Below are 23405 nucleotides of genomic sequence, written 5' to 3'. Positions count from 1 at the left end.
CCACAAAATAGCGAAGCACATGCTTGAACATGTCGTACTATTATTATTATTACTACACTCTGACATATTTTACGACATGGCTTATCGAGTTTTCTTTACATCAGACTCACTAAATACAGTGTTGTAAATGCCCTGCACAAACATGAGCGCTATCTGTTTGTGGTTTAGCGCCTGTTTATGAGACTAAAATTTATGACTATTCTCTGACTACCCAGTAATCCCTCTTAAAGCTAGACACTCTCCCACATTTGCTCAATAGTGTCTCTCATTAAAAGCAACTTCTCAGAGTAAGTAGTACAAGTGCACCAGCTATTAGACTACACTTCTGCTCTTGGATAATAGTAAAAAAAAAAAAAAAAGCTTAATGCAGAATTTTTTACCGGCAAAAGATGAATATACGTCACATTACACTGTTGATATAACAAATCAAAGTTTTGATTTTCATCATTTATTAGCTTTGAAGTAAAACAAAGAGGTTTCTTCCTGTTAAAGGGGAGTTTTTTCTTCCCACTGTTGCTAACTGCTTGCTCATACAGGGTTACCTGATTGTTGTTCTTTTTGCTTGGTTTAACATTGTAGGGTTTTGTAGCCTAAATCATAAAGCCCCTTGAGGTAACAGTTGTTGTTAATTGGGATTATGTAAATAAAGTTTAACTGAATTAAATAATTTTATGTATTTTTACATCTTAAACAAAAAAAACCCCTTAAAGACAATATTAAAAAGTGATGTAATTTATATATCTGAATTCAATATATTCTCAATATTGAGAAAAGCTGTAATGCAGGTTTGTTTTCATCCTTGTAAATGTTTTTTTTTAAATAAAAATAACCCACCTGAGTGCAAAAAGACTGCCACTACTGCAGATTTATGTTTGCTCGGGGGCTTCATTAGGAGCCAGATATTCAGTAAAGTCAGATTAATGAATGAATCCCCTCTGTTTGAAGTGAAGAGACATTAAAAAATGAAACAAACACTCATCACCCCGTTTTTGCTTCACACAAATTGGATGGTGAAATAGGTTAAGAACAGTTTGAACTAGCATTAAAAATGCTTCTGTGTGCAGTGGGTCACTCACTAAGCTTGCAGCAATTAGGACTTGTGGCTAATTAGCTAATAACCAGAGAGACTAAAGGCTGATGGGAGCAAGAACATGATTAACCCATTTAAACATGCACATGCGTAATATGCTGTCTTTTTAAACGTTCTCTTATAAACAACAAATGCAGCCGCTGACCTATATGTGTGTTAGATTGCACTGATGCATTTAACCCTTGTGTGGTGTTCGTATTTTTGTTACTCAGCCAGTGTTCATGGGTCTGGTGGACCCGCTAGAGTTTTGGCTTTCCAAATTAACACTATCAAACAATTTTATGTTAAATTACTCAACAGATGTTTACTTCATCCCAATTACAAGACATATGAACAGCAAACATGGTTAATTTTTTCCCTTTACCTTTGTTAGATCACATTTATGAATTAATGTGCTTCTCGTTTTTCTTTTATATAAAATGTTATAAATAAATCAGTTATAATCAAGTGGAGTGAGTGGAAAGACACAACACATTTACACGTGAAAAAATAATTAATTGTTTAATTTTTCTTTTGAAAAAAACTGAACACGGGTCTCACAGACCCGAACACCATACAAGGGTTAAAGATAAAGGCTTGCACCACATCATCTGAGGAAATGTAGGCAGATAGGTTGAAAGTTTATAAGAGAAGAAGGTTTCATGGGAGACAAATTGTGCTGCATTCAAACATCTCGCAATTGATATTTATAGTCTCACATCAGTATTGATTAAAGTAACCGCACATAGAATTTTTCATTAGAGAGTGCAGCTCATTTATATACAAACAGAGTATAACTAGAAGAAGCCTACAGGTCCAAACTGTCAAAACAGCATTCATGAGTTGGACTGTTAGGTACTGAGGTAGACCATAAAACCCCACTTCAATATTTACAGGTTTAGAAATCAAGACCAAGTTTGTTCCTTTAGGTCTGAAGTCATCATTTGCATTGGGAAATTACAAAAAAAAGGAAAAAATTCATGACAGCTGCCTTCAAAGCGTGGAAATGCAATAATTCTGTGTGTTATTGGCTAAGACATTAAAAAAAGCACAGATTTCAGAAGCTGCTGATATGTTCTGTTGTTCAGCTCATGTAATTATAGCCTGCTGATTAAAGTTACTCTTAAAGAATAAAGAGAAAAGAAAGATGTGGTAAAAAAAGTGAGAGAAACAAGATTGATACATGGGCGCTGTTTGTAAAGTGAAACATGTTGAATTTAACAGCAACATTTTTCCACATTTAGCTCAAAACCTTACAAAAACATGTTTTTTCGAGTCATTTTTTACAACATTTAGTAAAATATTTGTAACTTTTCATATTTAAAACACAATTATAAATGTTAAATCTAAATGTTAAATCTAAATATTATATTTAAATCTAAATGTTAAATGTTAAATCTAAATGTTACACGAAACTAAATATTTAGCTAACATGTACGGATCAACGAAAATACCAAAATAAAAGCTTTATGAAATGTTGACTAAATATTTAGTTTCCTGTAACATTTAGATTTAACATTTAGATTTAACATTTAGATTTAAATATAATTTTTAGATTTAATATTTAAGATTGTGTTTTAAATATGAAAAGTTACAAATTTACTAAATATTTTTTTAAAAATGACTTGAAAACACGTTTTTGTAAGGTTTCGCACTAAATGTGGAAAAATGTTGCCGTTAATTTCAGCATGTTTCACTTTACAAACGGCGCCTCATAGATACACAGATGGGTAAATGCCAACATATTATTAGCTTTACATCAAATTCACAGTACAGTTCCTTGTACAACAATATAAATGGAGACGAACTGAGGAAACATGAGTATGTGTAGCAACAATATTGTCTTCTGTACACAATTGCAGCACTAAAGTCTCACAAAATTGAAGATATTTATAGATACGAGTGTAATACATTCACATTGTCATGTTGAGTTAGCAGCCTGGCCTTGGTTCCCACCACAAAGATAAGTCGAACTTAAACAGCATAAACCTGCAGCTGTAATATCCTCACAGTCTCAAAGAGCCAGCTCACCGCAAACTCAACTTTAATTCTTTATATTTGGCCTGAAGCTGCTGAACCACACCATCCAATCATATCACTCTACAGATGATGGTGCTTGTAACAGCATGACAAGATGATCATTGATACATTAATTACATCCCCATCAGGTGATCTGCAGTGTTAGCTTTTTAGTTTTTTGGAGGGTGGGAGGATAGGTGTAGATAGTAAAAGTAATATAATTGTGAAACAACTCACAAGAAAATGTTTGTGCATTGTTTAATTTTTATTTAATTTTATTTTTTGAAAGATGTAAAATGTAGGAGGCAATCCTGGGGTGAACGGTGCCTTTAATTCGCCAAAAGCATTTGTCAATTCAAGGCTGTGTAATGCATCAGAGTTGTGCTGTTTAATGGCTGTTTAGTTCTGTTTGGCCTCCCAGATTTACTGCGCAGCACCATCCCCCTCAGCCTTCTATCAGCATCAGTTTAATCTGTAGTTCCATTACACAGATGTACAGCACTGAGGCTTGGGATTTTACTGAGAATCTAATGCAAAGCAGCGTGCATTTTAATAAAAACGTACATAGCAGGATGCTGTTGCGGTGACTTTGAGGCTGTTTGTACAGAGGAGATGAGAGGAAAAGCTGCTTCTCCCACTGTTTTTTGGCCCAGACTGAGAGAGGCAGGCAGTAATTGGAATGGTCAGGGTGTGCCAGCTTCATTGGGGATAAGAGCAGGAAGGACAGAGTCTCTCCGAGAGATGGAGGGAGAGAGAGATGATTTTCAACGCTGTCAGCAGATCAGAGTCTTTCTAATGATCTAATGGAATAATCTTGTTGCCACACGAGGGATTGGTTAACCCCTCGCTAACCACTAACCGCTGATATGTTACGCTTGTAGTTTGTGTGCTTTGGGTTTTTGCAGCTGTGTGTGTGTGTGTGTGTGTGTGTGTGTGTGTGTGTGTGTGTGTGTGTGTGTGTGTGTGTGAGTATGCATAATACATTCACCTGCCTCCTTCCCTCTGCCTCTGCAGCTCTCGTCAGCTTTGCTCTTTGATGCGGTATACGCTGTGGTGGCGGCGGTCCAGGAGTTGAACCGTAGCCAGAACGTCGGAGCCACTCAGCTCTCCTGCAAGTCCTCCAAGATCTGGGAGCACGGCACCAGCCTCATGAATTACCTGAGGATGGTAAGGCTGCTTCTGCTGGAGAATGATTGAGATTACAAGACTGTCCAAGCTTAGTTTCAAGGAATGCTTGAAAATTTTGGAAAAATCTGGATTTTTTTCTTTCCTAGAGTTATGAAAGGGCATTGGTACGGTCATCAGTCAGCTATGTGGCTCTGACCAATAATTTAACAAAATTCATGTACCAGCACCTCTAATATTCACTTTTATCTGCTGTCAGTAAACATATGACAGTTTTGTAATACATTGAGAAGTACTGCCAAAACTCTAAAGCTCACAAATTTTGTTTTGTCAACTCTTGACAAGCATCAGAAACTCCTGGAAGTCACTGAGGCTGTCCCCAAAAAGTAGCTTGTCCGATAATACTTGTTGAGCTCTTCATTACTGCTTTTCTTCTATCTTTCTTTGCGTGCTAATTGGATATTTTAAAGTCTAGATATTTTTACCGACAGCAGATAATGTCCGTGCTGTCTTCTTCTTTAACGATATGCTTCCTATCGACTAGGTCAGTTTATCTCATCTCTACATTATACTGAGACACAGTGGAGGAGGAGAGATAAAGATGTGCTGTCAGGGAATAAAATGTGTTTTCCTGTTAGGGCGAAATGACTGTAAGTGACTGAAATACTTAAATGTGACACGTGTTCGATATCAGACCATTTGTCTTTCTCACTCTGAGAAAGAGGACACAACTAATCACTCTTCTTTTTTGCCCTAAATTGAAGCTGTTACCAGCTTGTCTCCATATTCTTATTTTAAATATGACAAATAGTGCTCAGGTGGCTCATACAGAGACAGCAGCAGTAAAGTAACCTCAAGTCATATTCACAATAGGTACCGCCGAGAGGGAAACAGACGGGATATCTTTTAACATGTGTGCCGTCTCTTTGTTGGATAGGTAGAATTGGAAGGTCTAACAGGGCACATTGAATTCAACAGCAAAGGACAGCGGTCTAACTATGCCCTGAGGATCATGCAGAACAGCAAGGACGGCCTGAGGCAGGTAAAGTACCTCCATCACACAGATCTGATGCTGAAATTATCTTTCTTTAGATTAAATAGGTTTAGGTTCAGCTAACACTAGCACTTCCTAGCGGTGGTAAAATGTTCGTGAGATTGGTTAAAAAGATTTATACACAGTTTTCTTATTATTTCTTTAGTGACCCACACAGATTTGCTCTTTAGATATACACTGGCTATGATATAAATGTTATTGCTGAACACAAAGCGCTCCGGCACAGTCCTGTTCCCAGTAGAGCAGTACTTTGGGCAAATGTTTCAGTTGTCTTTATAGCAGTAAGGCAACTGAAGCTGGATTGTGCAGCAGGGAGCTGTGATAACCCTTGTTCAGCTGACATCTCTTGGAGCAAACACTCTCCATTATCCTACTTGCAAAAGGTTGAGTTTCCAGAGGACAAAAGTAAATACTAAGCGTGCCTCTTTGAAGGTGAATCATATTTTTGTGGGAAATAAATTTAGGTAACCACAGATGTCACCTTTAAAGTCAGCTTAGCTGCTGCTCTTTTTATTATTAGTTTTAGAAACATGGCTATATATATGCCAATACTAATGTCATATGGATCAATTAAAAAAATATATCTGAAATGTAACTGTTACAAAATTACCAGTTAACAATATAAACCTGAGGCTAAACGTGATCTTTCTTTGTGGACGAATACAAAACCGAGAACTCAAAGCAAAGTTGAAAACCAGCCGAAGTTCTGTTAGCGGTGTTATGTAGGTGTTTGCCTTGGGTGCAGTTTGGATTTCACCATCACGGTATTTTGTGCAGTAAAAATAAACGTAATGACCATATCTCCACTCCTCAAAAGCTGTAGACCACTTGTTATTTTCCTTCTCCCTGCATAGGAACGGAAATCAAGTGATTAACTCAAGTGCTGAGGAAATAAAGAAGCAAAATTTAGGGGGGAAACAAAGCTAGATTTTTTTATCTGTCTATCTGTTTTTTCTATCTGCCCACCTTGCAGATAACTGAAGCACCGTTACAACGCACGTAACAACAATAATAACTGTAACTACTGTATTTATCGCTAAATTTACAACAGTAATGTGTTACATTACTGAACTACTGAAAAATGTTGTGGATTACAGTAGCACGTTACACCGAACATAGGCTGGGAGTATGTGGAAGTAGCAGAGCTATTATTGACTCTGATTAAATTAAAAAAAAAAAAAAAAATCAAAAGAAATGAATCCAAAAACTGAGGGAAAACAGTCTCAAATCCAAAGGATAAACTCAAACACTTGGAATTCCAGGAATGAAGTAGGGAGATCACATAGGGAACACTAGGAATGACAGAACAGATGCACAATATGCAAACTGAAGCTATACTGTAAATACACACGAGGTACCAAGGGAATTGAAACAGGAGTGAAACTAACCATAGCTGAACACAATTAAGGTAAAAGACAAGAAGTAAAGCTAGAGACAACACATGGTCGACAAAAACTATAAGAAAAAATCGAAGCTGAAACTAAGAGCTTAAGACTCAGAATACAAAATCATGTTCAAGTGTGAAGTATGAAAGTGAATTAAAAATCAAACAGAATCAGGGTCCAAGACCAATTCAGTGTATGCCTGGGTACATCATTTCATATAGTTCCTAATAGATTAAGGACATTTACAGGGATTACAAAGAATATAAAGGGTCAGTAATCAAATGTAAGTGATGAAAAGCTTTTAGCAGCATTGAATATGGTCTGTTAATGAATGGATAACACAGCTTCTGGTGCATTTGAGCTATGTTCTATATCTATTATTCAGGGGCTGAAGATGTTATAGCAGAGCTTTTTGATGCTTCATCTGAAGGATTACCAAATTTGAAAGCATTAGGCCTCAGATCTCTAATATCTGACTTGCAGCAACTGTTTGTTCCTGCAAAGAGGAATTTTTAAAACCCCATAAAGAGGTTTTAGCATAAGTTTCTTTTATAACCAGTCTTGTTATATGGCTCTTAATTTTCTACAGCGTAAGCGGTCTTTTTTAATCTATTTGTCAGAAATGGGAAAATGCAGAACACTGACTCTTGTCCTTTTCTGTCTGCTGACCAATCATATTAAAGTTCACTGTTACTCTCCAGAGTCTCATTTTAAAACCTGTTCAAAAAGTTTGGATAGCCATAAATCCTATAATCAAAACTGTCACCCCAGCACATTTTATTTTTGGAAAAAATGTCTGAATATTAAAATGAATTTGAAATTCATAAAATTTGTCTACTTATGTCTGCCCGATAAAGAACCCCTGGCCAAATGTTTGGTAAAGCAGGGAAAAACAAAAACACTGTTTCAAATTCAAGACTTGCTGGGGGGAAGTTTATTCAAGCAAATTGATAGCCCACTGTATCCTCCCATCCATCAGCTCCATCTCCAAATGCCCAGTGGGGCCAAGCCGTCACCAGCATTAAAAAGCTGTGGGTGATCTCCCAGGTACAAATCTTGGTTATATGTGAGGCAGAAAGGATTCAAAGGCAAACATCATCACACAAGCAGCAAAAGTTTTGAGAATCTGTCTGTTGTCATGTTTGCTTTTATGGTAGCAGCCTGGTAACTTTGGGCTTTAGAATATTTACAAAGATAGCACCTCTCACATGAGACACACAAGTATAGTTTATAGTTTTGTACACTGATGTTTTGCAACAGGCACTGCAGTGTGGTTCATGTAGGAAACTGAGTAATGTGCGTAATACAGTTAAAAGGTTCTGACTGTGTATGAAATGGCTTATATATGACAGTGCGTCAAATTTTATACATGCATACAGGGACATGACATTTCCTTTAAAAATAAAATGGGTATTTTTATCCATAAACACTTCAGTGCTGGGCAAGAAATACATATACATATGGCATGGTTTGCCAGTGCAAAGGCAAGTGTTCGTTTAATAAACAGATCATAAATGTACACACATGCATGACCTGTGGATCATATTTTAATACTGTAGCTGGAATTCTAAAGCAGGCATATCAAAACAATGAGAAAAAAAACAATGTCTAAACTAGCTCAGTATTTTTGAAATACAGCAGCAATAATTCTTTTATTCTATTCCTCTTATTGTCTATTACTGTTATTATTCAGCCAATGGACTTAAAGTCTATCATCTTCCCTTATTATGTATTCCCTGTTTTGGATGCCAGGACTCAGTATTTTACATTTCATCTTGACAGCCGATGTCTCCTGTTCCCTTTCTTACCTACAGCATTTTAAGTAGTTGTTGTTACTCTGCTTTGCCACTGATAAGGTAGGGACAGATTTGATAGTACAGAGACGAGACTTCACCGTATTTCATAGCGCTTCAAATCTTTTGACCCTTTTAGTTGAAAAGATCTCCTTGAAAGCAAAGATTGAGTTCCCGTCTGAGTGTGAGGGCAATCTTATCCAGGCAACCCATGAAACAGTCAGACACTGTGGCCCATCTGCATTTTTTAACCTTGTCTGTGTTTCCTCATGTCCCCTTTTGTTAGACTGGCACTAGTCCAGTCAAGCAGAAGGATGGATACTATCAAGCCTAATGTGATGATTTCAACCAGAAGCATTATAAAGACCCTGCTTTATAGTTATGGTAATGGAAAAAGGAAGGTGTTAGACGGGGTGGGGGGGTGTTGTTTGATTTGTTGAATAACACCTCCCACTTGCTTTTGGGTTGGGGCTGCCTCAGCCAGGCAGACACCAGAGGTGCTAGGGCCTTGGCAGAGATAAGCAAGGTGGCCCGCTGCCCACACATACAGTCACACCTACACATGCAGTTTTAGCCGAATATTTACCAGTATGCACATGACAAGTTGATACTTCAGGTCTTTTGTTTTGTAAAAATAGAATAGCAGCAGCATTGTCTACGATGCCCACACTGTGTCTCGCCAATGAATGTGCATTAGGGAGAGGTCATTCATTTAAAATGCAACCTGAAAGAAAAAAGAATGTCATGCATCAGCCAACGCTGTTGGGAAATAGAGAGTAATGAGGCATAATATGCACAGCCACCGGCCTCCATTTCTCTACCCTGCTTCCTCCGTCTTTCCTTACCCAGTGGCACCCATCGCACCCTCAGTCCTGTGGCTGCACTGAAGATCCCCAAACATGTGATCATCAGTTCCTTAGGGGCACAACACTCTACAGCCAATCACTGTCACAAATTGAATTTCTCTGGCAGGCATTTCACACATTAGAACAGTTTGCTGCTATCCCTCCATCTATCCAACTATCTGTCTTGCAGATAACAGAAGCACAATTTCAACGCAAGTAACAACATAACTGTAACTACTAATAATCTACTTACCTGTTGCCCTTGTTGTCCCCGTTGCTTCCATATGAATTAAGAAGTCGCAGCAGGGCCCTACCAATCAAGTGCACTCAATTAACTGATTATCAGTAAGCACCTCTGTGTTTGTTGGTGTGGAGCATTCAAGTTTGTGTTAACAATCTTGTGGACATCCCTGCAAATTCACCCTTGGGTTAGACTATGCAGTGTTCAGAGAAGCAGCAAAAAACCCAAGAGCTACATTTCAGAATTTACAGGCCTCCAGGGCTGCCGGGAGAAGAGTGTCTTCTCCCTCTCATCTGAAGAAACCATAAGACTGCTGAAAAAATGTCCTTTGGACAAATGAGACCAAAGTAGAGATGTTTAGCCATAATACACAGAGCCACAAACACAGGGTATCAGCACACACACACCTCAGATCAACTGGCAGCCATGTAGCCATAGTGATTGAGGGGGTGATGATTCAGGAGTTTTTTTCTTGCAGCCACAGGACCTGGGGGCCTTGCAGTCTGTATACCAAAGCATTCTAGAGTCAAATATGAGGACATCTGTCTGACAACTGAATGGGGTCATGCAACAGGACACCAGCAAATCTACAACAGAAAAGAATCTATGTGCCACAATGGTCCAGTCCAGGCAGTAACCTTATTGAAATGCTATGGTGGGACCTTAAGAGAGCTGTGCATAATCAAATGCCTGCAAACGGCAATGATGTGAGACGCTTTCCATTACATTCGATCATTTTCCATTACAGTTGAGTACCACCTCAACGTGGGTGGGGTCATTATAGCAAAGCAGCCTGAATGTCCCATGACATCATTTGCATATGACACAAACACAACACAACAACGGAGGACATCAAGGCAATGGTTTCACCTGCTGCTGAGCTCATGGTAAATATCTGCACCGTGTCGCTGGATTGCAGTGTTGGTTTGTTTGTAGCTATTTCCCCTCATTGCTGGGTATCAAAGATGGCGGGTTTGACTTTTGTGAAGAAGTCGCTCTCATGTTTCCTGGCCAAGTAGGTACTAAAAAAGTACCTGATACCAGGTACCTGCACTGATTGGAAAACCCTAAAAATCAAACAGAGTCAAGTACAGTCAAGCTGAGTAGGTGCTGTTGGAAAAGAGGCTTAAGTTATTGCTCAGGCAAAAACCTTTTCGGATGAGTGTACAGCTACACATCTACAGTGGGGCAAAAAAGTATTTAGTCAGCCACCGATTGTGCAAGTTCCCCCACTTAAAATGATGACAGAGGTCAGTAATTTGCACCAGAGGTACACTTCAACTGTGAGAGACAGAATGTGAAAAAAAAATCCATGAATTCACATGGTAGGATTTGTAAAGAATTTATTCGTAAAGTAGGGTGGAAAATAAGTATTTGGTCACCTCAAACAAGGAAAATCTCTGGCTCTCACAGACCTGTAACGTCTTCTGTAAGAAGCTTTTCTGTCCCCCACTCGTTACCTGTATGAATGGCACCTGTTTGAACTCATCATCTGTATAAAAGACACCTGTCCACAGCCTCAAACAGTCACACTCCAAACTCCGCCATGGCCAAGACCAAAGAGCTTTCGAAGGACACCAGGAAAAGTATTGTAGACCTGCACCAGACTGGGAAGAGTGAATCTACAATAGGCAAGCAGCTTGGTGTGAAAAAATCAACTGTGGGAGCAATCATCAGAAAATGGAAGACATACAAGACCACTGATAATCTCCCTCAATCTGGGGCTCCACGCAAGATCTCATCCCGTGGGGTCAAAATGATCATGAGAACGGTGAGCAAAGATCCCAGAACCACACGGGGGGACCTGGTGAATGACCTGCAGAGAGCTGGGACCAAAGTAACAAAGGTCACCATCAGTAACACACTACAACGGCAGGGAATCAAATCCCGCAGTGCCAGACGTGTTCCGCTGCTGAAGCCAGTGCATGTCCAGGCCCGTCTGAAGTTTGCCAGAGAGCACATGGATGATACAGCAGAGGATTGGGAGAATGTCATGTGGTCAGATGAAACCAAAGTAGAACTTTTTGGTATAAACTCAACTCGTCGTGTTTGGAGGAAGAAGAATACTGAGTTGCATCCCAAGAACACCATACCTACTGTGAAGCATGGGGGTGGAAACATCATGCTATGGGGCTGTTTTTCTGCCAAGGGGACAGGACGACTGATCCGTGTTAAGGACAGAATGAATGGGGCCATGTATCGTGAGATTTTGAGCCAAAACCTCCTTCCATCAGTGAGAACTTTGAAGATGAAACGAGGCTGGGTCTTCCAACATGACAATGATCCAAAACACACCGCCCGGGCAACAAAGGAGTGGCTCCGTAAGAAGCATTTGAAAGTCCTGGAGTGGCCTAGCCAGTCTCCAGACCTCAACCCCATAGAAAATCTGTGGCGGGAGTTGAAAGTCCGTGTTGCTCGGCGACAGCCCCAAAACATCACTGCTCTCGAGAAGATCTGCATGGAGGAATGGGCCAAAATACCAGCTACTGTGTGTGCAAACCTGGTAAAGACCTATAGTAAACGTTTGACCTCTGTTATTGCCAACAAAGGTTATGTTACAAAGTATTGAGTTGTATTTTTGTTATTGACCAAATACTTATTTTCCACCCTGATTTACGAATAAATTCTTTACAAATCCTACCATGTGAATTCATGGATTTTTTTTTCACATTCTGTCTCTCACAGTTGAAGTGTACCTCTGGTGCAAATTACTGACCTCTGTCATCATTTTAGGTGGGGGAACTTGCACAATCGGTGGCTGACTAAATACTTTTTTGCCCCACTGTATCTTTACGTCTTTATGTCCTATTTACCGATCAGTCGGCCTAGTCACTAAACGGGGTTTGTTTTCTGAATTATTTTATAACCTAATGATAAATGATAAACGATCAGCTGTGACTCGAGTGGTAATCAGCGTTTGTGCTGGAGCACATGATTAATATGATTTGTAGAAACTCATCAAGCTTTATTTTTACATCAAATACTCTACCCATGCGTCAGACCTCCACATCTGTAGCAGTGAATGACAATGAGGCTGTACTCATTCTTTCTTTGTCTTCTAAAAGACAAAAAAAGCAACTTATACAATAATATTTGCATCAACTTTGGGCTTTAATTAGTACTAGTCAAACTCCAAATGTTTACACTTTATTAGTACTTTACTTTCAAACCTTAAGTCAGAGAACTAGATAGTTTTCTTTTTGCTTCTTTAGCAATTTTGACCAAATGAGTCTGATTCGAGATAAGAAGCGTTCCACCCAGAGCGCGTTAACTGTACGAGTTTAATTTGATCACATTTTGGTAATTTCTGAAAACTTGAAACCATTTCACATGACAGTTCAATTAACCTACCCTATTTCCAGAATATGATGCGGCTGCCTCGTGCAATAATATTTGTTGTTGAGTCTTGGCAGGCAAAGTAAATTTCCCAGCTGCTCTTGCGCCGGCAGCCAGGTGGGCCAGCGATGATGGTGAAGTTGGCATGACTTTGTCCGTGTTCTGGCCGAGGCACCAACACTAATGCTCAGAGGAGGTGAGAGAGGCAGGTGAGGGGCGAGAGGGGAGGAAAAATGAGCGATGAGGGTACAGGCTGACAGGCAGAAAGTAAATGAGACAGAAAGGGCACGCAAGAGAAAAATAGGACAGAAAGAAAAGAGGCAAAGACAAAGCTGTAAAATCAGAAACGGTAAAATTATAATCTGCACAGAAAATAACAGCCGGGACTCTGTTTTTTTCATTCCTGTTCTACCAGACCTAATATTAAAGGCAATGACAATGACCTCCACCCACATTTCTGACTGAAACGACTAATCATTTCATTTTAAGACACAGGGTAATCCTGTTCCACAGTGGGTCTTGTGTAATGAGCTAGATGAAGAAGTACAGCACAAAGAACTCCTTGGCTTGCAGTTTAACGTGAACATGTTTCTGGGGGAGTACTCTCCAGATGGTGTGAACACCGGGGTTAATCTGTAAAACACTATCAATCTGGATATATACAAATAGATAATGCGACTCAACCTGTTCTTTTGAATGCCGGCTGCTTTCTTCTCTCTCCAGGAGCATCAAATGATGACACTGTTTCCTGCTGGAGTGGATTACAGCAGTTTGCTATTTGGAGGATCGGTTCCCATTTTTTTATGATACTGGGCTACAGCAGCTGTAGGACCTCTGACTGATCTAGCAACCACCAGCCAGTGTGCCTGCGTGTCTTCATCTGCATGCATTCCTTTTTTATTCATACTTGTGTGTTTGTGTGTTTTTGTGAGAGCTTATGTGAAAGCATTGATGGGGTTGGTCCCATCCCCTGCTGCCCGCTTTCCTGGCTCTGTACACAATCATACACAACAAGCCCACCACCATTTATGGTGGTTTAGCGGGGGCACAAACCCTTTCCAAAACAAACACACTGCAGCACAGACTGACTCTACAGTCCAGCCGCTCTCTCTCTCCAGCTCCCCCTAGCCTCTGTGGACTGGCCCTCATTTTCTGCATGGAGCTCAATGACAGCAGCACGCCGGTTAATTGGAGGAAGCTGTAAAATGAGTAATTATTGCAGTTTGGATTAGGCAAGCTGTTGCCTGTTACTGCTAGGCTCTGTTGTGTGAGAGCATGTGAGAATGCAGAAGAGGGTGCTATAAAAGCTGCACAAGCCTTTCGGTGTCCTGCGTATTTGTATGTGTTTGTACGTGCGACATGCACATGGTGAGCTGCAAACTCTCCTGGTGACTTCTTGGAAGGAAGAATATTGCTCATTAAGCTTTTTAATGGAGGCTTTAAATCACGTCTTTAGCGTGGAAGCCACCTGAGGGGTGGGCGGAGGAAAGGGAGGAAGAAATAGAAACTGTTGAGGTGGTGGCTGAAAGAGACCATGATGCTGGAAGTCAGTAATGAGCATGTTAGACCTGCACACGCTGGCCATGAGTGGGAAAGACTAAAGGCCAACTGCAGCATGACTTGAGGCAAATTGTTCTCATTATTGAGTCCAAAGCTGCTTGGCACAGTTTGCGTGCAAGATTTGACTTTGACAGTTATACACGGGCGTGTGTGTGTTTTCGTTTAAAAGGCTTCCAAGGTTGCTGTGTATTGGTATTTGAGCTGAGCGGAAACTGCTTCAGCTTTTCAAAGGTCAAAGAACAACAAAAGAATTTGAAGCGCTCTGTTAGTGACTGAAACTCTCCTTTGTTTTCATGACTCATACCATAAACATAACTCAAAAACATGTTGTGAAATGGAGTTCTTTCCTTTCATTGTTAAAACTTATGGGACAGAAACGGGCGGTGCTGTGGTGCTGTGGTTAGTAACCGTCACCTCACACCAACAAGATCGTGGAGTGGAGTTTACATGTTCTCCCACTGTCTGTGTGGGTTATCACTGGGTCCTCTTAACTTCCTCCCACAGTACAAAGACATGCATGTTAAGTTAATTGGTGATTCTAAATAGACCGTGGTTGTCTTTGTGTGTTGACCCTGTGAGAGATCGCCAACCTGTCCTGGGTGTGCCCCACCTTTACCACCCTGAATTGCATAAATAGAAGAAAATGGATGGATGGTAACAGAAACACCACCAGCCCGAGCATCTGCACAAGCTGGTAACCCCGAGTAACTTCCCCAACTCATGCCTTTCTAATCGGGGCAGATTACGTACGATTGGGCAAAAGGAGTGATGTGAATGATCCAAATATATGGAACCAATTTCTTTTTTTGTTGGCACAACAGTCAAATTTATTTTGATTATTTTGCCTCATTTCGCGCAGTTTCATGTGTGGCAGCCACTATTCAAACCATTTGTTTTGCTGATGTAAATAAACAGTCCTCGGTTGCTGTGCGCCTTCCTTTATCTTGGATATTGATTTTCTTTTTTTTTTTATCCTTTTGCTTTTTTGGTTCTTCATCCCGCCGAACATATAGTGAATCTTTGCGAGATCATCAATAAACTGTTAAATCATCCAGACCAGCCTCCATAGACCTTTTCCAATTTCCTGTATTATCATTCGAACATTTACAGCCAGATTGCTTTTTTAATCAACTATAGTCCCCGTGTGTCCTTGTGCCAAGGTCTTTAAAGATGGAGCGAGGCAACGGAAGTGATGAAGTAAGAGGAGGCTCTTTTTATCCTCATCTGCTTCCCTTTATCTGAGGGGAATGCTGAGTGCCTGGAATATCCTAGACGCATAAAGGCACATGCTTTCACTCTCGGACACACACACGTACTGAGTGGGCACCACTTCAATTTGCATGGAGCTATTTGAGCTGTGTTATTTACACAAATACCTCCCCCGTTAAAGGGTGGATGTGCTCGTACAATTTCTTTCCGTTTTCTATTGGATTTATTTATTTTCTGTCAGCACTGCTCCTGCGTTTATTATGGCAATCTGCTTTTTACCTCCCCTCCCCTTTTCTTTGCTCCCAACCCATCTCTCAGAACACTATTACTCTAGCTGCCCCCGCTGCTGCAGATGCAGATGTACTCAATTCAATTTCCATCCACTGCTGCAATGTGAGGGAGAGGGACAGGTACGGGGGAGAGAGGATTGGGGGGGGGGCTGACAGATTCAAGACTGCCTCCACCCTTTTTTTTTCCTTTCCTTGAAGGGCATTATCATAGGGGCCTGGTGTAGCTCAGCACACCATGACGTGGCTTGGATCTCTTTTTCTGCCTCAGGCTCCAGCGGAGATGAGTACATCTTAACCAGGTCTGATAGACATACATGGTCTAAATACACAAGGACCACTGCTAGATCTGCTGCCACTAAGGTTAGAGTATGTTTACAAAGTGAGGCAGGCCTCTGATCTCCTGCAGCTGTGCGACTCAAGCATGTGTGTGTCCACATAAGAGGGAACGCTCATATCTTATTTTGTAGCAGCGCATTTACACCAAGTCTAGCTGTTTTAATAGAATAAAGGACCTCAAAATGTTCTCTTTAAATAAGGTGTTCTGGTGCTGTATATTTCCTGGCCCAACTTTTGCTCCTGGGTCTTTATTTGGCTCAAAACCTGATCTGACAGGGATGTCAAACTCCTTTTACATCGTTGGCCGCACACAACCCACTTTGATGTCAAGTGGGTCGTACCAAAGAAACTCCCCTTTCTTTTAACTACGCGTTAACTACCCATTGTAAAAAGATGAGTTTTCTATTGTAGATAGTTTTAGTTTTACTGTAATTATTATTTCCTTACTTTAGTGTAGTATGAGCCATTGGGGGGAGGTCTTATCAGTAGGAAAAGTTAGAAGACTTCCAAAGTTAATGCCCCCCTTCACATTTTACAATGCCATCCAGTGAGCCAGATTGGAGTGTTTTTGCTAGGCCCATTCTGGTCCCGCGGGCCTTGTGTTTGACACCCCATTCTTCAAAATCCATAAATAACTTGTGAAATTTAAAATCCATGAGAACGGCTCTCCAGACAGGAACAAATATGGCAGCAAAGCAAGTATGTGGTATTCGTTTGAGCTAAAGCTGCTATTTGCAAGCAGGGGAAAACACATTGTTGTGGTATAAATCTCACGTTTCTTTGCCAGTATGCAATGCAGCTGCATTATTTCACTGTAAAATAAAATTGGCCCTGAAATATTGCCGAGCATCTCTGATGAGTGGATCCAAGATCCTGCCGGAAGGGCTTTTCTTAAATGTATCTTACTATATGTGTTGCAAACTATATCCTAGTATCAGCATTCACAAGCAACGCAGGACCAAATATTTGTTCTTAGCATCAAACTGCTATAGCTGGGTGTGTGTGTGTGTGTGTGTGTGTGTGTGTGTGTGTGTGTGTGTGTGTGTGTGTGTGTGTGTGTGTGTGTGTGTGTGTGTGTGTGTGTGTGTGTGTGTGTGTGTGTGTAGTTTTTTAAACATCCTGTTGTTCGTTTCATTGTTGTTGTTGTTTTGAGGGAATTTTTGTGAAGACTAAAAGTATACGTTATTTTTTCCCCCAGGACATTTAGATGTTTAAATCCTCCTTGTCAAATTTTAAATTAAATTTGTGATTTTTAGCAAACACTTTCCTTTTTATCACTTCCTCAAACAACCTTTTGCATGCTTTCTTCATTTTTTTTAACAATCAGTCCTCCCCAGAGTAGCTCCTTCTTTTTATGTTGCTTTAATCTCACCAGCATTAGTGATGCTCTCTGATCAGCGCACACTGACTTTTATTTTTTTTATCATACCACCATGTAAACTTAGAGGAAAGGTTTGGAAAAGCCTTTTAGTGTAGGGGGAGAAAAAAGTGCCCTGGTGTAGGAACCTGTTACATAAAGTTTAGTTACAGTAGAAAAGCTACATGGCCTCTTGCTAATGTCACTAAACTGTGGATTGGTTACGAGCGGCTTCGTCCCCTCTAGTTTATTGCGCACAAAGCTGTCTCTGTTATGAGCGCTGCACACAGTCCTGGAGGTCAGAGAAGCTATGAATTCTAAGAGAAAACTACTTGTCTGCTAGCAAGTCTTTTTCTTATTACATTTCTCCTCATTTCATTTTCATTTAATTTTCTTGAGTGTGGATGAATGCTAATCGCAAGTCACAAATGTAATTGAATGTATCACTTTTGAAGTGTGATTAGAATATCTGGCCTAACATGAATGGGTTCGTGCTGATCTGTGCACCGAGCGTGTGTGCACACTGTATAAAACTACAAGACTAACTCTATCTGACGTGCTTATTTCTTTCTCTTGCACTCACACACACATACACGCAAGGATGTAGCACACTTGGAGACTGTGTCGGATTTATGATACAGCTGTTGATTTAAATGCCTGGGACAGGGGGAAGCTAGGCAGCATTGTTTACAAGCCACATTTGTTGTCTTTTGACATATTCTCCCTCTGGATATTTTTACTTTCACTATTTTTTTTGGCAAGATTCGTCAGAAACCTTGAAGGAATTCTTCAGCATCTCAAAGATAAGATTTAAAACATCTGCACCCACCCCCTGAGTGCAAGAAACAAGTTCCAGGCACATTTGGTGGCACCATTCAAAGCAAGGCATTCTGAATTGTAAGCAATCAAATGCAAAATCAGTGCAATCCTCCTGAATCTTCTCAAAATGTTCTTCCCCGTGCTGAATCAGTGACTGCATATTGAAATTCATATTGAATTTGTGGAAGAAGAGACTCACACACCGGCATCCTTTGTGTGTGTCTCCCATTCTAGCCTTTGTTTGGTCTCTGGGAGACGTACAGCAGTCCCCTTTCCTCTTTTGTTTTTCTCAGTTTGCACTTTGCAGGCTGGAGATGGGGAATAGATCAAAAGCAGAATGGATGAGCTGTTTTGCAAGATCCCCAGTCTTAACGGATTTCAAGGCTGGGTGAGGCTGTGTATGTGTTGCTTGGCTGCGTGTGTGTGAGTGTGTGTGTGTCTGTAATATGCATGTACATGCAAATTTACGTGTTTCTGCCTGGGTGCCTATGTGCCTATGTGCCGGCAAGTTTGCCGCTGTGTCTAAGTTTTTATCGGTCTACCCAGCGCACCCTTGAATTCCAGAATCTCAATATACTCTAATGTAGGTGCAGAACAACCAAAGATGCTTTGTAACTGTATAGGTATTGTTTCATTTGTTCTCTCTCCCGGGCATTCTCTGCTCTCCAGACAATCCCGGTGAATTCTTCAAAGCAGTCTCATTTGATATCATACTCACATTCTACGTGATCGCTGTGCTTTTTTTTTTTTTTTTAGTATTTTGTAACTTTTTGTAAAAGTCAGTATAACATTGACATTTGCTCTACTGTACCTATTTACAGTATATGCTTCCTTTAAACTTTTTTAAGCGAGTAAGCCTAAAAATATCTCTATGAATCCATGTGAAAAAGAAAGTTTTCAGAAGACTGTGATAACTAAGCACACCCCATGGTTCAATAGCTTGTAGAACCACCTTTAGTAGAAGTCAGTAAGGGATAAATAAGGGTATACAGAAGTGGGTTTAACACCTGCAAGGTACCCAGGTCCCGTGGCTGCTGCAAAACAAGACAAAGACTGAATCATCAAGTTGTGTTTGGTTCATTCAAACATGGCACTGTGTGTTACTGCCAGAAAAGTCCACTTTGGTTTCATCTATCCAAAGTGAACTTTGTTCCAGAAGTCTTGTGGTTTGTTCAGACGCAGCCTTGTAGACCTAAGCTGTGTTGCCATGTCGTGTTCTGGCAACCCTTCCAAACAAGAAAGGTTGTTCAGTCAATTTCTGATTGAAACCTCTAATGAACTTCAACATTTAAGATGCTGACTGAGCACTGTAGAGTAAGTAGCTCTCGGGGTTTTTTTGCAGTTTTTCTGAGCTTTGCACCATCTGATCTTGGATTGAATTTGCCGGGATGGGCGCTCGTGGTAAGATTTTGGCTCCAGACTAGCAAACTGTCAAAACCTGTGCTTTTGCTCACACTTTCTGATGATCGATCACATAAGTGTTAAAGTGATTATCATCACTTACCATCTTAAATACTATGGAAGTACTAAGGGTGTACTTCTTTTTTCACAGGACTGTATATATGACACAAAAATGAAAGAAATATCTCTAGCAATACAGTCGATCCTACTGTCAAGCTTCCCGCTTCTACTCCTCCGTGCTTCTCCTCACTAAAACCTAAGTCACAACCTCAACCATGAATGTGTTTAATCATTTATGCTTCAACTTATTAAGATATATTTCGGGGACCACTAGGGGGACGTAAGGAAGATGGCAGCATAAACCTGCAGCTCCCGGTCAAAACTCGAAAGAGAACCAGAATTCGAATATTTCCACCGCTTAACCGTGTAATAAATGCCATGGAAGGTGGAAGAAGGTCAAAAAGACAAGGAAACATTAAGGATTTTGTGAAACAAGTGGAGCTGGTAAGAGGGGGCAACGCAGACATGTCCGAGAACAGCGTGCAAGGCGAGCAGATGGAAGGAGATGTAGCTAGCCACCCTCACGCAGACTTCCAGGACATCATTAAGGAAATTCACTCACTTAAAGCAGAGTTTAAAACCGAGTTTGCCACGTTTAAGAAAGACATCACACAAGAAATGAAGGACGAATTCGACAGCTTCAAGAAAGACATTAATACAAAGCTGGCAGAAACTGCGAACGAGCTAGCTAGCCATGAGACCAGACTCGAAGAAGCTGAGAAAAGACTGGAAGAGATGGAAAGGTGGAATTTGGCTGCTGGAGGAGCGACTGCAAAATGCATTGGGATGGCAGCGATCTAACACCGAGAACTTATAAGTGAGGATACAAACATTTGAATCCAGTGGAAATGACTGAACAGTAGAACTCTGAAACTAAAGGTTCATTACTCTGTTACTTTTCAAGGCAAGGTAGACCGGAAAGTGGTAGGTTTTCTTTTCTTTTTTTTTTCTTTTTTCTTAAGGAACCTATGTTGGATCTCACGGGGGCCCCTAATCTGAAAGGGATATACCCCACGAACCACAGGGACGCTGTGGGTAAGAAATACGTATTTTCAGTTTCTCTTAAGTTTCTTGTTATCTTGTTCCAAGTTCTTAGAGTTAGTGTGGGATGCTATGATAGTGATAAGCCAAAAATAAAGCAAAACTTAACAGTGAAAAGATGAGGAATATAACGCTGGTGTCAATGAATGTCAATGGGATGAATAACCCAATTAAAAGAAGCAAAGTGATACTCAAAATGAGAAAGCTTAATGCCAATGTAATATATCTACAGGAAACACATTTGTCGCAGGAAGAGCATGATAAATTGAAGAAATTTGGGTACAGAAATTCTTACTATAGTACTTGCAAGAAAAGTCGTAAAAGGGGGGTAGCAATACTTATTAAAAATTCAGTTAATTTTGAATGTTCTAAAGAAATTCGGGACAGTGAGGGGAGATACATTATTGTAAGAGGTAAACTAGAAGGGGAGGCGGTGACACTAATCAATCTCTATATTCCCCCTGAGAGCAACCAACAAAATGTGAAGACTCTACTTAATACAGTCATGTCAGAATCTGAAGGGACTGTGCTGTGTGCAGGAGACTTTAATGTGGTATTCGACCATAGAATTGATACAACAAGCACAAATAGAAGCAAAAACAGCCTGGCGAGAATGGTTAATACATTTATGAAGGAGCATGGAATGGTAGATGTATGGAGGGAACACCACCCACTGGATAAGGAGTATACACACTACTCAAAGACTCACAACACTTACTCAAGAATTGACTATGTCTTAATGAACAGATGGGATCTACACAGAGTAACTGAATGCACAATTGGAGTGGCAGATATTGCTGATCACTGTGCCATTCATTTAAAGCTAAATCTAAATAGTAGGCGTAGAAATACCTGTTGGAGGTTAAATCTGAGCTGTCTGAATAATAAAGAAACGAAAGACCAAATCAAGAAAGATATAAAGCAATACATAGAGGAAAACTCCACTGAAGAAATTAGCCCAACGGTGTTTTGGGATGCATTCAAAGCTGTGCTCAGAGGGAAGCTTATTGCTATAACTTCAAAACAACACCAAATGAGGAAGGCCCTGTACCTAAGCCAGGTGGAGGAATTGAAAAACACAGAAATATTATACCGAACAACTCGGAATGTTCAGCTCCAAGACAGAATTAAAACACTAAAAAAGGAAATTGACAATATATTGACTGAAGAAGTGGAAAAAAAACTTAGATTTTTGAAACAGGATTATTATGAGAATGGCCCAAAGGAAGCTAGACTGATAGCACGGCGTCTTAGACAGCAGCAAGCTGTTAATACGATTCACAAGATTAGAGACCCATCTACAAATAACCTGCAGTATACCCAGGAAGCAATAGAAGAAACATTTAAGAAATATTACGAAAACTTGTATAAACAACCATGTTCCTCAAATAAAGATAAGAAAACTGCTTTTCTTAACTTCCTAGACTTACCACGTATTGGTACGCAGCAAAACAGCAAACTGACTGCCCCCATCAGTCATGAAGAAATATCTAGAGCAATTTCCAGTCTGAAAGCTAATAAATCACCGGGGGCCGATGGGTTCCCCTCAGAGTGGTACAAGAACTTTAAGGAGGAGTTGATACCAATGCTTCAATCATCATTCAATCATACCCTTGCGGAGGGTGTAACACCTCCCTCATGGAGAGAGGCGATTATCTCAGTAATCCCTAAAGAGGGAAAAGACACCGAATATTGTAACAACTACAGACCCATATCGGTTCTTAATGTGGACTACAAAATATACACATCTATAATCGCTAAGCGATATGGAGCAATTATGACAGACTTAATTAATGAAGACCAAACTGGCTTTATCTCAGGACGTAGAACTCAAGATAGTATAAGAAGGACCCTCCAAATAGTTAACTCGATACAAACAAAAAAGGGCAGTGCGGCCCTAGTAAGCCTGGATGCAGAGAAGGCTTTCGACAGTGTAGATTGGAACTTCCTATATGCCGTGCTTGAAAGGTTTGGTTTTAATGACGGTGCTGTGATGTGTATCAAATCTATTTACCAATCTCCTACAGCTCGAATTAGAATCAATGGCAGCCTAACGGAGCAAATCTCTCTCGAGAGGGGTACCCGTCAGGGTTGTTGCCTCTCACCTCTTCTCTTCACTCTATATATTGAACCCCTGGCACAGGCCATCCGACAAAGTGAGGAGGTGAGAGGAATAAGTATTAAAGGGGAGGACCACATCATCAGCTTATTTGCAGACGATATCATACTCTACCTAGAAAATCCAAACCAAACTTTAATTCCAATGTTTAATGTAATTAATATCTTTGCTGAACATTCGGGGTACAAAATTAATGTGACCAAAACTCAGATACTGGCTTTCAACTATTTGCCATCTGAAGAGGTTAAAAATAAGTTTAGACTGAACTGGACTGCAAAACAAATGAAATACTTGGGTGTAACCGTGACTAAACAATTGAGTGACCTTTTTAAAACAAATTATGATA

At 40.3% G+C, this 23405-nt stretch overlaps 1 protein-coding gene across 1 annotated transcript in view; it reads left to right on the top strand.

Annotated features, from left to right (window-relative positions):
- The window catches only part of grik4 (glutamate receptor, ionotropic, kainate 4), a 364478-nt gene that overhangs the window by 293513 nt on the left and 47560 nt on the right, over positions 1–23405 (top strand). The window contains exons 10-11 of the mRNA XM_085429452.1: positions 4103–4255; positions 5151–5255. Of these exons, the coding sequence (XP_085285578.1) occupies positions 4103–4255; positions 5151–5255 (258 nt within the window). The remainder of the gene's footprint in view (positions 1–4102; positions 4256–5150; positions 5256–23405) is intronic.

Source organism: Rhamphochromis longiceps, linkage group LG14, assembly GCF_057381845.1.
Source record: "Rhamphochromis longiceps isolate RC_006_pf linkage group LG14, R_longiceps_female_GT1.1, whole genome shotgun sequence".
NCBI lineage: Eukaryota > Metazoa > Chordata > Actinopteri > Cichliformes > Cichlidae > Rhamphochromis > Rhamphochromis longiceps.
Note: the sequence above shows the minus strand (reverse complement) of the source record. Positions and strands in the feature narration are given on the sequence as shown.